At 41.8% G+C, this 14,908-nt stretch overlaps 1 protein-coding gene across 1 annotated transcript; it reads left to right on the plus strand.

Moving 5' to 3' along the window:
• The first annotated feature begins 1,368 nt into the window (after positions 1–1,368).
• On the plus strand, positions 1,369–13,325 carry LOC128440151 (calretinin). The gene is made up of 11 exons (XM_053422772.1): positions 1,369–1,519; positions 7,986–8,062; positions 8,190–8,279; positions 8,428–8,508; positions 10,117–10,173; positions 10,557–10,634; positions 11,274–11,329; positions 11,432–11,471; positions 12,249–12,302; positions 12,944–13,015; positions 13,186–13,325. The coding sequence occupies exons 1-11, from the start codon at positions 1,426–1,428 to the stop codon at positions 13,300–13,302; spliced, it is 816 nt and encodes a 271-aa protein (XP_053278747.1). The 5' UTR covers positions 1,369–1,425; the 3' UTR covers positions 13,303–13,325.
• The last annotated feature ends 1,583 nt before the right edge of the window (positions 13,326–14,908 follow it).

Raw genomic sequence — 14,908 nt, forward strand, 5'->3', positions numbered from 1 at the left:
TTTTGTCACACTACACAGTATTCATGACCCAAAAATGTTGGGCCTCATTTTTCGGACAGTGGGAGGAAGTGGAGTTGATCAGAGGTTCATTTGAACTTTGTCCCATATCCACCATTGTTATTCTGTTATCATACAACTCTCCATAATTCATCCCATCACTTAACCTCCAACACTTGGATCAGAGAGTTCACAGCTCTGCAAACAAATCCTATAAATGATCTCATTCATATTCACACAGATTAAGCTTTATCATCAGAGCTCCTATAAATATCTCCCCCTCTTCTCGTCTTTCACGCTTAGCTGTACATATAGGACTTATTCCCCCCCCCAACGCACACACACAGACACAAAAAACTCTCTCCTTGTGTTTGTGTTCTTCCATTTCTATCTGATTAGCAGTACACAACACTGCAGGGAGCAGATAGTGTCTTCTTCCTCTTCTTGTTCTTCTTGTTCTTGTTCTTCTTCTTCTGCATCCTATGCATCTGAACCCCCGCACCACCCATCATTCACTTACACCAGCGAGGTGGGGACCCAACTGAAGAGGGAGGTGCGCCAAAGTATAAGATGAGAAAGAAAGATAGGAGGAGTGTGTGGCTCATCCTGCAGCATGAACAAAGGCGTATTGGTGATTTACTGGCTATGCTGCTGCTGCTACTGCTGCCAATATGGGCTCAATTGACCAAGGAGAGTGAGTGTTCCCCCCACCTCCGCAGGTCAGGAGTAATGATGGAGGGTGTACAGGGGTTGAAGGAGGGAGGAGGTGAAAGTAGGCAAAGGAATGTGGAGAAGGGTGCAGTCACATCTGGTAGAGACACCTGATAGATATATGACTCTGGAAATGTGGTGCCTACTGGAGCATGACATGGACACCACTGCACTTTTTTTTTTATTGTTTTGACTCTCTCCTGCTGGAATGCTGTAGATGCTGCATTTAATGTATTCATGCTTTATGTGATAATTCACAGTCCAGTGGTGACATAGATCCTACAAGATCCAACGGAGTCAGCCGGCCCTGCAGGAGAAAGAGTTTGATGTCATTTTCTCCTGCAGGGAGCATCACGTGAGGATGATGTATAATGATGCTTCAATCAAACAAGCAAGCTGGACAGCACTTAATGGTAACTCAGGCAAAAAAAACACCCAGGAGAGCCTTCCTCCCCCTGCACCCCACTCCTCCTCCTGTAATTGGTCTCCTGCCGTTGCTCCCTGCTGACTCTCAGCACGGTGACGGTGCCCCCTCGTGGTGGACGGGAGAAACGCCTGGGATGGAGGGATGGAGGAGAGGGAGGAGAGGAGGTGGAGGGGGGTGGGGCAGCGTTTAAAAGCTCAGACTGAGGAGGAGCTGCCCACAGAACCAAGGAGCCTTGAAAAGTTTACATCCAACTGTCAGCTGAAGGAGGAAGAATACAAAAAAGAGAAGAGATGGCAACTCAGGCCCAGCAGACGCCACACCTGCACCTGGCGGAGCTCACCGCAGCGCAGTTCATCGACATCTGGAGACACTTCGACGCAGACGGTCAGTGTTCAATAACAGCTGGATTCACTCATTCATGAATGCATTTAGTAAGAAATATAATGTACAGAAAAGAAAAGTCAGCTTTTAATTCAAGATAGATTTTAATCTATTTTTCTTTCTTTATTATAATAAACCAGTGGCGCTCAGCTAATTCAAATGAATACCAACTCTACAGGAAATGGTTTTTAGTTCGGTTTTCGTTTTTTTCACTTAAATTTGTAAATGGACTGTGGTAAAAAAACAAAACACGCACACATTAATGACAGTTTAATGTTCTTGTCCTAGGAATTATTTTAAATTATTTAAAATTCGTATTCAAAGAGGTTTCATTGACATGACTGTAATCAAACAGCCCAGAGCATTGTCAAGTCCCATCGGACATGGCATTATCAAGGCAGGGTGCATTCTAATGTATGGACAACTAAATGTATTAATACCATATTTCAAAAACAGTAATGTCAACTATATTTGACAAGGTCTGTTCATTGTACTGGAAGGAGATTCATATACATAATGTGTGTGTGTGTGTGTGTATGTGTGTGTGTGTGTGTGTGTGTGTGTGTGCGTGTGTGTGTGTGTGTGTGTCTGTGTGTGTGTGTGTGTCAGTGTGTGTGGGCGTGCGTGCGTGTAAAAATCATGTATGTATACGAATGTATGTGAGAGAGAATGAGAGGTGGGGGAGGGATGGATAAAAGGGGGAAGGGGGTGAGAGAGAAAAAGTAAGAGGGGGTGTTCGTTGGGAGGAGCTTCTAAATCTGAGAGCTTACTGGGAATGAACTGGTGGGAAGTGTGTGTGTGAGTGTATGTGTGCGCGCATGCCTATGAGGGTTTTGGACAATGGTTAGGCATTTAGTTGTGATTGTGAAGGTTAGGGTGAGGGGCGAGGGAATGCATTAGGTCAATGGGTGTCCTCACAACTAAAGAGAGACATGCATGAGTGTGTGTGTGTGTGTATGTGTGTGGTGTGTGTGTGTGTGTGTGCATGTTTGATGATCCTTTACAACTTGCAATATCACGATATATGAACATACGGGGGCCACCGTATGAACATGCCTCAAAGTTTAATCCAGTTAAAATAATGCATTAACATATATAAGCTGCAGCCATTTACTGTTGGTTTGGTGATGGAGCTGAACTGGTCCATTTTAAATTCCATTGGTTACTTGGTTACCTTGAGCTAAAATGGTTGGTCAGTTAATCAAGTAGTTGATCAATTATTGTGATAAGTAAAAATGCTCTTAATGTGTAAATGTCACTTCTCTGCATTGTAATTGTTTCAATTTCATTAATTTTATATTGTCTTAATTAAAAGAACATTAATAGAATATTTCAATTGTTTGTTGGACGAAAAATATAAATATATTGATTTCTTCTTTTGAAATTGTCTACTTTATTTAATTTTCTCAGACTTTATGTATCAACCTCTTGAGAAAACAATCAACTGAGTAATCAGATTAATGATGAAAATAACCGTCACCGACAACCCTAATAACACATCATATTTTATTAATGTGTTTAAAGCCGAGATATTAACAACATGTTAAATCCTAATCCGTAGAGTGACTCTATCTGTAAAGTCAGTGCAGTGAATCTAGTGAAGCAGAAGTAGTGTGAAGGGACTTCAAAATGTACTTAGGGTCAGTAGTCAATAGATGAACTTAATTACAATGCACAAAGCCTTGTAGTCATTATACGTCATCCACTGTCTCAGCACGAGCCACTTCAGTGTTTGTGACTTTTTTATGATCCAATTTCCACTGAAGGATTATTTTCTCCAGCCATTAAGAAAGTCAGCTTTGACCTTTACTGTTAAACCCCTTCAAAACACTGTCCTGTAAACTCACTGTGCATTTGCTTCAAACAGGATTGTAGGATCCCATATATCTGTTACTGCAAAACTACATATCCCTGCTGCCACAACACAGCATCACTGCACACCACAGTTTCCTTCCACCTGTGTCCACGTCAACCTGTTCTAACCATGACCACGATGTTTTGAGTCATCTTTGTGCCGACGCATCCGGATCTTAACCTCGACCACAGCGGTGATAGATCATTTTTGCAAGAGTTATGACAGTTTTGAACGGCCCCTCATAAACAATGTTGTCGTGAGGTGATGGATGAGAAACAATATGAAGGGGCAGTGATAAATCGCCTCTTGTTTTATATTCTGGAGGACATGTTGACTATCCAACTGTCACTTCAGAGGACACACACTTTCTAAAACAACATCTTAAACCAGTTACATGTTTGTCTTGATATGTGACGAGGTAATTCCTTCATTGGATCACAGGGTTCATCAGTGCATTCAGCAGATATTGATTAAACTATAAATCCAGATAGAGTGTGAATCACCAGCTGGCGTATTGATCCAGAAGTTTTCCCACCTGGACTATTCTTATAAACCACAGTCTTCAAGCTCCCGCTTTGCAGAAGTTTATGTTTTTTGGCTACAGCACCAGGCTAATTGTAATGAGGGTGAAAAAAAAACTAAACCAATCACTTCCTCACTTAGTTGATGAATCGTGAGGTGAATTTTGTGTCAGTGACAAAAATGCGTCTTGGGCCCACTACTAGTGAAAACACTAAAACCTCCCTCCAAAGAGCCATAAAATGATTTAATGTCTGCTGTCATCAGCCTCTGCGCTGCTCCAACCAACGTCATCTTTCATTTCCATCCCCGCACACAAGACAACCACGGTCCAGATTGTTCTTGCTGAGATTCCTTGATGGTGGAACGAGCTACCAAATGCAATCGGAGCCGGAGCGTCCCACTCTATCTTCAGGAAACTCCTCTAACATGCACTTACTGCAGTGCACTTCTTCACCTGATCTCCCACATGTCGCACTTACTCAGCAGATTTAGTCCTTTGTTCAAGGTCTTCTACTGACCTGAACCTCAGTTGCAAGTCACTTTGGATAAAAGCTTCTCCCAAATGGGTTAAGGTAAATGTAAAACAAGAACCATTAGGGTCTGTCTGACTGGATAAAAAACATGGATTGTATACAAACATGGACGACGTGTCACTTCTTCCCACCATCCAGAAATCAGACTCAGCTGTCAATCATGATGAGACGCTATGTTTTCATTGCATCAAATAACCAAACTAACTTACACTTGAACAAACATCAGATCTATCAAAAATTACAGACACCGTTTGTGAGAGAAACTGTGGACATGCACTTCCTCTTTTCAATTTTGCCCCTTGTCCCATCCACTAACATGGAGGAGGAAGGATTTCTAACATGTACTGCAGCCAGCCACCAGGTGGTGATTGAGACACTTTGGCTTTACTTTTGGAAGCAGTAATTTCCTCCATCTTTATCTAAAGTCTATGATGAAACAATGCACCTCATTACTAGTGACTGGTAGTCATTTGTACTTGTAAAAAACTATAAAATAGAAAATGACTGATTGAGAGGAACATAACCTCGGAAGTGGTGGAAGAAATGGCCTCTCTTCAAGTAGACACACAAGTTAACATGAAATCTCTGATGTAAAAATCTATTGTTGGCAGCAACAGGCTGACCACAGCTGCACAACAGCAGCGACCGGACTGGACTGGGCTTCCTATTGGCTGCAGTGAGATCTGGGACAAACTGAAAAAAGATAAAGTTGACAGCATGCTTGACTGAATACAATGAATGAAACTTGCTTAAACTGATCTAGTTCCATGGAGCGATGGGCAGTTGAGATCCTCAGAGTTTTGGGGGGGAGAGAGAGAGAGAGAGAGAGAGAGAGAGAGAGAGATACATCTGCTCAGTGTGCAGTGGTTCGCTCCATGTGGCAGCTGAGATTTGTGCAGCAGCTAAACTCTGGCAGTGAGTCCCAATGAAGTGAGAACACAGTTGCTTATGTGGGCTTTATGACAAGCCAGGGGAATTTAACACAGTCATACTTTTCACTTGTTATTTGTTCTTCTCCCCCCGAGATACGGTGTTCAGCTTTAATCACCTGTTTCTGTCACAGTGTGTATTCGAGTATACAATTAGCTAATAGACTCTACAATAGACACTGGAAATTTCTTCAGTATGGTGAAAAGGTTTTTAATTTAATGAAGGCTATTAATTAATCTGTTGAGACTAACTTGCAGAAGAAAGAATATCTATTACATCAAAATAAAAAAGTAGAACATCACCTTTGGTTTTACAACATTTCATGAGACTGTTCTGTTAAAGTACAAAGTGAGAGTTGAGAGTCAACTGGAGTTTATTCTGGGCCACTCAGAGCCCGATTCTTTGTTCTGCCATGTGGCCTCTAGTTATCTGCACTGCAGGTACATAATGCGTCGGAAGTGGCCATCATTATTTTGACATTTCCGGGAAATAGAAATGCCAAATGCATTCTTTTGTATGCGCCATTTCTGACTTGCCTTTTATTTACACTTGGTCACACCACTTTGCCGCACTCTGTCCACCCAGCTGAGCCAGCCAAGCAAGGAGGAAGCAAAAAGGAGGAGGCGGCACAGAGCGAGCACTGCTGAGCGCCTCAGTGGTCACTAAGTTGAAAAAAGGAAAAACATATCTCTGTGGACGTTTGCGGGTAAATTTATAAAAATTGTTTGGAAGTAATTAGAGTTTAATAGTCATCCCATAAAAATGAAGGCCCAGATGAATAATTTACTAGAATATTTAATCATTTTAGCGTTGCTCCACAGATGGGAATGTTGACTGAAATAACTCAACAAATAATGGATGGAATCTCATGGAAGTTTTTACTCGTACTCTTGCATTCATGGTCCCCAGAGGATCAATCCTACTGACTTGACTGATCCCCAAGCTTTTAGTTTAGTTCCACTATAAGCTTGACATAGTTGGCTCTGAGTGAACTATCTTGACATGTGCTGATCTCTGCACTGTAGGTGCTGTAAGAGAAAGATAATAAGACAGTCAGAGCTGATTCTAGTCAAGATTATTCATTGCCATTTGCTGAGTGAAATTATACAAATCTTTAATAAATTACCTCATCTATGAATGCGGTCCGTACCTGAGTCGCGTCAGGGAGATTTTTATGAGCAATGGAGAATGGCTTTACGAAATCATCAAGCTAGGTAATTTATTAATGTTTTGATTGAGAGACACCTAGTGGCCGAAGTTGCATGTTATACGTTTATGAATAAACCAACGAGATTTTCCACACCCTATAATTTTTTTGTAGATGTCACTACTGATCTAAGACTTCATAGTGAAGTACAACATTGATAATATATGTATAAGTACACTGGTGTGGTTTTTTATCGGGTTTATCAAAGAAATAATATTATTAACATTATGATTATTCTCAGTTTTTGAATAATACAAATCAAGTTGAACCTCAGGTTACTATGAGGCTTTGTTGTGTCTGTGTACTTTACATCCGCACCTGGAGCTTTGTGTCCCTGAGGTAGTTTGTGTTGTCTAAAACATCGACTCGACCGAGCACAGATGGCGACACACAGCACCTATCAAAAACAATGTGTAAATGAAGCACGGGCAGGATGGAGGATCGGGATGGGGGGAGGTTAGGGAGAAAATGATCAGAAAGGAAAGCAGATGAGAGGATCAGAGATTAAGAGATGAAGAGGGGAGCGGGGTGAATCTCTGCACTTTATTCTGTACATCTGTGTTTTGTTCTGAATTGAAATAACAATTGTATCGATATTTGTTTTTGTTCGTTAGAAGGCACAAACCCCTCCGATCTTCGCTCGGGCCGCCGACAGATGGGACTCATTCCTCTGATTAAAAAGACAATGTCCTGTCTGTTACCCTGTTACTTTGCAGGGGGGAAAAAAACATAAATTATTATAATGAATCATCCCTGGTGCTGTGAATGTCAGGAGAAGGACAAATCCAGACACAGTGAGAATCAGTCTGAATGCCCACCGTCAGAAAACACAAATCTGCCTGCCCCCAAACTACACTGGATTCCAGTCTGGTGTTTTCTCTTCTGCTGCTGCACATCTCTCTATCTTCATAATCTCTCCCTGGCTACGTAAATACCACCTTGGCAACACATATAAAAATGTGAAATTAGGAAAGAGAATGTTTTCAATTTAGAGTTTTGAGTGGTGAAGAGATGACATACCGTGTTAATCTTGAAGTTATTGTGCTCCAGACTTCCCTGAGGATGTGAATTTCTCAGAATTGCTTTTGCCTTCAACACAAACTTCAGGGCTATAAACTCACCACAGTAAATACTGGAGCTGATTGAGGCACAGCTGTAGGCACATACGCACCCTGGATACAATCCAGCCGAGGGCTTCTGGGAGCGTTCTGATTCAATCAAACCGAGCTTGAGTCTGGGCTAAACATTCAAGGTTTGGCGACGGTTTCAAAACGAAGGGACCCCCCGCCTCCATGTGACCTTTAATCTTTCATCCAAATCTTTTTAATCAAACCTCTGAACAGTCAACAAAGTTTCAGACAACTTAAAAGCTTCATAACATCATTTGTGCCAAACTAATCTAGCCCCTCCGCCGCTCCGCAGGAAATGGTTACATCGAAGGGAAGGAGCTGGAGAACTTCTTCAAAGAGCTGGAGTCTGCGAGACGAGGACCAGGCGTGGTGAGCGAAGCACGTCACAGAGAGTAGAACAGGCACAATAACACAAAGTGACTCCTGTAGGTAATTTTAATTATAGACCTTGTTATCTATCTAAGTGTCTTTGATTTGTGATGTGACGAACTTCCAGGATACTTCAAATGCTGCGTTCAAAGAAAAGATGAAGGAGTTCATGGCCAATTTTGACAAGAATGCTGATGGGAGGATTGAAATGTCCGAGGTGAGTAGGATTTAAATACGTTACTTATGTATCATCACTGTAAATCTATCCAGTAAAGTAATCAATACCAAAAAGTAATCGTAAAAATACAGCCACCATTTAAATAATGCCTTGATTTGAAATTGTGTCTTGATCTTCCTCGGTGTAGCTGGCTCAGATTCTGCCCACGGAGGAAAACTTCCTGCTCTGCTTCAGAGAGTTTGTGGGATCCAGCACTCAATTCATGGCTGTAAGTTTGTGTTTATTCACATGTGCATATAATAACTGAGACACCTCATTTATGCCTCACGAGTTCTAAATACACGACTCTCAACTCACTTTACTATATTAAATCTTCAATAAAGACAATAAAGTGCTTAGGCAAAATGCCTCAAGTTATCAGAGCCTTAACAGTCTCCTGTTTCCCTGGTATTGTTTTTTTTAGTGGAGACAGTCGAGTACAGCTGTAGGTTGTTAATTTATAGAAACGGCACAATGTCAGAGACTTTGCACCCTATCATTTCATACCCACGTCAACAAAACTATCCGGTCTGCCTACTTCCACATCCGCAATATCAACCTACTCCGCCCCTCACTCACTCCCAACACCGCTGCAATCCTGGTTCACTCCCTTGTCACTTCCCGCCTGGATTACTGCAATTCCCTTCTCTTTGGTCTCCCACACAAACTCCTCCATAAACTTCAACTGGTACAGAATGCTGCTGCCCGTATTGTCACTAGAACACCATCCATCAGTCACATCACCCCCGTTCTACATCAACTTCACTGGCTTCCTATTAAACACCGCATTGACTATAAAATCCTCCTCCATACATTTAAGGCCATCCATAACCTCGCTCCTCCATACCTTTCGGCCCTCCTCCATATCAATGCCCCTACCCGGTCGCTCAGGTCTGCTTCCTCCATCAGCCTGACCGTCCCCCGAGTCCATCTGTCCACCATGGGACCTAGAGCCTTCAGCCACTCTGCCCCTCACCTCTGGAACTCCCTCCCCCCTGACATCAGGAACATTGACCCAAATTCACTCACTCTTTTTAAATCTTGCATTAAAACCCACCTGTTTAGGCAGGCATATAACTTTTAATGTTCCTGTCCGCTGAAGCTGTTGTTCTGCTGCTGCTCTGCTTTGTGCATTTTAAAATTTTTAATTAACTGTATTGTTGACTGTTGTACGGCGACCTTGAGTATCCTGAAAGGCGCCTTATAAATAAAATGTATTATTACTTTGGTCACGGTCCTCTCTAACAGTATTAAGATTTCACACGTTTAGATTCTCTACATGTGTTCTGATGAACAGCTGAAAGGAAAAATTCAATGAACGATTTTAATTAAAACCTCACTCAATGTTTTACACTGATATCTCACCCAGAAAACACTAACACAATTTTATCTAAACCTTTGGAACATTCTTGAAAACCGTAAGGAACGACCTCTATCTTCAGTTGCACACGTTGAGATAATGATTGAACTTCACCACTGGGATTGAGAAAGTTGGTGTCGTGGGGCTGAGGAGGGTTTCCAGTGGTGGGACGCTGCCCTCTGTGTTAAAGCTATTCTCAGACTGCCATACATTATGAATGGAACACATCTTTCTGCCGGGGAAAGGCAGTAAGTGCTGGAGTAGGTATCCATCTTTGATGAGGACTTTGACTAATTCTATATTTACACATTGTCAGATGACACCATCGTTTCTCTTTACGAAGGTCTTTGGCCTGCTTCGGATTAGAGAAGATCAGTCTTTTGTAAAGGCCAGTGTGTGTTTCTCATTTATCATTGTGGTTGAAGCAGACCCTTTTCTCCTGAAAACTTGTGTAACGGCATCCCTCTTGTCCTGCAGGCCTGGAGGAGGTATGACACTGACCGCAGTGGATACATCGAATCAAACGAGCTGAAGGTAAAACACATGACGAATCAAGGTCTGCAATAAAGTGATTCCATTTAGAGTCGGTGAAAACACTGCTGCTCTGACACAAGTACACTGAGGTATCTGCTGACGGCTGGACTCTCACTGCTCTTCAGTCTGACCATCATTCTCTGTTTGTGTCATATGTGATATCAAATAAAACCTTAATAATTCAGTTTGTATAAAGATTCCGAGATCTGACACTTTTCTTGATATGACATTACTCATGTCTATGTAGCCTATGTAACTTGTGCTAGGGTGCTACTGACCCTTCACATGTGCTGACACTTTGAAAGTTCTACTTTCACAGCCTGAGCTTGTGTGTAGAGATACACACCATTCAGTTTTGAACAGTGGTGTTTCTCTCTCCTCAGGGTTTCCTGGCCGACCTGCTGAAGAAGGCCAACAGAAACTACGACGACAAGAAGCTCAAGGAGTACACGCAGACAATCGTGAGATTACGTTTTTGTGTTTTTCTTCTCTCTGCTTTGGAAAAATCATGACTCAAGACTTTACAAGCAAAGACTTTTCATAAAATCCAACATTTCCTATGAGTTGATCAATATTCATATAAACTTTACAGTGACTACTTCATTACCACCGAGAGATGAAGTATATTGTATTACATATACATTATTCCTCTGGTGTATTTGACACTTTAACTTCAGCTGCTGGGATGAGACATGCAAACTCTGACATCATTCAAATTCAAAGAATTAACCAGAACATTTCTGTCGGCGCTCTGCCTTCGTGGTCATATGTTCAAACTTCATCGCTTGGCTGCAACACATCACTTCTGCACCGTATATGAAAGCATAAATTTTAATATCACTCAGACTGCGTAAAGCCCACATTCTAATAACCATGAAAAATACACAGTACACTTACACGTATTGTAAGTACGTCTTTCACACGAGATATCACAATACACGAGATGTCACTTCCCATCCATCTGCCGACTGAACACACTGAACCGCTGCTTTTTAATCTGACTTGAATGGATGTGTTTAATGTGTTAGTCCGTGCTGCACATGATCATATTTAGTTACAGATTCCCAGATAAATTCCATGTTAATCCTCTTTCTGTGCAGCTAAGGATGTTTGATCTGAACGGTGATGGTAAGCTGGGCCTCTCTGAGATGGCAAGGTGAGCGTAACTTCGTTGTCTTTACTCCTCTATTTAAAATGCTCGTTCCTTTTTTTCAAAGGACAGTTAAAACATCAAACTCCTCTCTGTGTTTTACCACAGGCTCCTGCCGGTGCAGGAAAATTTCCTGCTGAAGTTCCAGGTAAGTTTATACTTTTTAACACACTAGCCTGTTCCTTCTTGAGCTCAACAAGGAATTATGTGAATATTTTTTTGGGGCAGATTTCAAGTGTCATCCCTCTGATCTTTAAATGTCAGACAACAGAGGAGATTTACAATAGCACAATAAAACATGATTGGATTCAGTGCAAGAGGATTACTTGTCATCAAGTACTGAATGAACATACGGGGCACTGACACAAATGTGTGTTAATTCCTTCAGGAATTAAATATTACGGTATGACATTTCTTTCACAACGTGATGGAATCCAATGTAAAGCAACAGATTTTAGGTTTATATTATGTTAAGAGTAAAACTATTCACATTAAAGTCCTGTTTATTTTGATCCAGGACTTAAATTTGCATCTAAAATTTAAAACAACTTACTGCACAATTCTATGTACTGCTGTATTTTCTTAGCTTGACATTATTGCATTAATGCACAGTAGCCTTCGTTTCAAAGCTTTAAAGTTCACTATTCGTAGCACAGTGACCATGTTAATTTACATAGATCTCCCACATGCATTTGTCATGAATGTTGCCATATGTACACGCTGGCTCGGTGCAGCAGATCAACAATTTCTTTCTGACAAAGGATTAGTCTGTTTGATCGGGATTAACTCAACCCTAGTCCCAGTTATCATAATCTCCATGGATTAATATCTCTTCTGGATCTGGTGGGGCTTTTACTGCTCTCTAAAAATATCCATCAGTTTCTAACAATTTCCCCCGCTCTTTCTCTCTCCCTCTGTCTCACAGGGCATCAGGCTCACGGTTAAAGAATTTGACTCCCTCTTCACCTTCTATGACAAGGTGAGAAGTGCATTCCTGTGTGGTATTTGTTATGCATTGTGCACATGCCTACGTGAGTGTGTTGTTCTAAGGTACAGAACATACACAGGAGGCTCGTGCCAGTGGCTCTGTGAGGCTGAGGCTAAACGCTCACATCAGTCAACATGGTTAGAATTGACTTTAAATAGCTTCTGTAAATTTCATGGTGTCAAAGGAAAACTCTCTAAACCAGGATTCATCCTCTGGGGACCGTAAATGTCTTTAGAAAATTGAATGGCGATCCATCAAATGAGATCAAACTGGACTAAAGCTCGATCGACATACAGGAAACTCCACATTTCTACACTTCAGTAGAAACTACTGACATAATCCTGACCACACACAGGGATTTATTTGTGATATTTTGCCCCCCCCCCCCCCCCCCCCCCCAACATTAAAAATTCAAACAAATGGACAAATATTCATGTTCTGTTCAGGATGGATTGTTTATATGTACATTTTTATGTTTGGATTCCTTATATTCAATTTCTGCCACCTAACTCTTACACAATGAACCTTTAAAGAAAATCAGTTCTGCCTGTATAATTCAGACCACCATTGCTCTCTCTCTCTCTCTCTCTCTCTCTCTCTCTCTCTCTCTCTCTCTCTCTCTCTCTCTCCAGGACGGTAATGGGTATATCGACGAGCAGGAGCTGGATGCTTTGCTGAAGGACCTCTGTGACAAGAACAAAATGGTAAGGAAGAGTTTACCCTATTGATCGATCCGTTCAGGTTTCTGTTCTTCTTGCCAAATATAGAGCTGAGATAGAGTAGCTGCCTGCAGTACATGGCCTCTGTACCGGACAAACTTTGTTCCCAACCGACTGTGACTTTTTTCTAACCTACGCCGTGCGCGTGTGTGCAGGACGTGGGGTCGACAGGAATCGGCGGGTACAAGAAGAGCATCATGGCTCTGTCCGACGGAGGGAAACTGTACCGCGCCGAGCTGGAGATCGTCCTCTGTAGGGACTCTGAGCTGTGACCTCCCTGCCTGGGAACCTGCTGCCCCCCCTCCACCAACCCTCATCATCGCCTCCTCCTTCCTGCCTCCTGATGTAACCCGGTGCATGTGTGACCTCTAACCTCGCTTCACCACTTAGAGTGCTGAAAGCACAAAGTGTCCTGCTGACTCTGTTGTTTTAGCTTTGTACCCCTCTGAGTTGTTTCTTGTTTTTACCTTTACATGCATAGTGAGATAGCCATAGAAGAATATACTGTGTATTTATTTATTTATTTGACCTGTTTTGATTATGTTATTTGTATTTTTGCATACATGTCATATCGATATCATCCTCTCCCGCCCAATTTAAAATGGAAATTTTTGTTCAGTAGTATTTATTTGATTAATTTCTATTAAATCTAACATGGATTTAATTAATTTGATGAGGCTTGGACTGCTCTATTAAAGATATTACTGACAGATAAATAAATATACCATTACAATGTTTGCCCCATTTATTCACTTGCATGAAAAAGGTGTATCTCCATCTCAATGATGCTCTGCTGCACACCAGGGTGATAATTTCACTGTTGCTACAGAGAAAGGTTTGTTTGGAGTTTTCTCTCAGCGGCGGGTAAAAGAAAAATATTTCCTCCCCTCTCAGAGCATCGTGCAGCTCCAGTGAAGATTAAAGCTCCGCTACAGATGCCCAGAGCAAGAGCGTTCTCTGGAGAGTGCTCCACCTTCACTTTCTAATCTCCTGGTAAAAAGAACAGTAGAAAAAGACTTGTGCTGCTCCATTTTTCATGGAGTCTGGAAAAGCCTCAGTGGCACTTTGAGAAGAAGTGAGCAGAGTGGGACACGCTGAGAGGCCGAGGACAACAAAAATACAGCAGGAGGAATGCAACTCTACGAATCTGCCATAATGCAGCGTGAAAAAATACAACTAGGCAAATAATGATTTGCAGTTAAATAATTTAAACGTGTCTGTATCGTAAACATGTATCTGAGCCTGAACACCTCATACAACAAGCACATTTTATAATGAGTCTGCCTCATAAAGTGTTAATAACACAATATCTTTAGTTTAACGTTCACCATTGACCGAAATATGACGTCATAGTATACTTTTCTGTATCTTTCTATAGGACACATTGCACACACCCCTATATTCCAGCATTATCTCTACCTTCCATAAATTAATCATCGGCTCTGTCATCTTTAATTTACTTCAGTACCTTTTAAAGCACACCTCTTCACACACAACATCGCTGCAACTGCACACACACCCAAACTGTCACACACAAAAACAATACTGCGCTCATCACTTCATGCCCCATGCTCAGTGTTTTACACATGTGGGCATACATATTCACACACGCACATACACAAGAGCACAGAGTGAAACACTGCGCTGAGCCGTGAACTGCTGACGAGCAGGAAAAAGAGACTTATATCCGCTCTGATTCCTTCACACACATCAGTCCCATTCGGGGAGAGAATGAGACAAGAGAGCAAAACAGACAGATGAGATTTCCTCTGTTATTTACCCTGTGTACAGCTGCGCAAACACACACACACACACACACACACACACACACACACACACACACACGGGATAGTCGACACATTTCCTTTACTTCTTCAT

The sequence above is a fragment of the Pleuronectes platessa genome, chromosome 1 (genome assembly GCF_947347685.1).
Source record: "Pleuronectes platessa chromosome 1, fPlePla1.1, whole genome shotgun sequence".
Taxonomy (NCBI): Eukaryota; Metazoa; Chordata; class Actinopteri; order Pleuronectiformes; family Pleuronectidae; genus Pleuronectes; species Pleuronectes platessa.

Bases quoted from the DNA above. Each gene is read 5' to 3' on its own strand.
- LOC128440151 (XM_053422772.1), top strand. From the start codon at position 1,426: ATGGCAACTCAGGCCCAGCAGACGCCACACCTGCACCTGGCGGAGCTC. The intron at 10,635-11,273 runs GTGAGATTACGT...CTTTCTGTGCAG, and splicing joins AGGAGTACACGCAGACAATC to CTAAGGATGTTTGATCTGAA. The intron at 12,303-12,943 runs GTGAGAAGTGCA...CTCTCTCTCCAG, and splicing joins TCTTCACCTTCTATGACAAG to GACGGTAATGGGTATATCGA.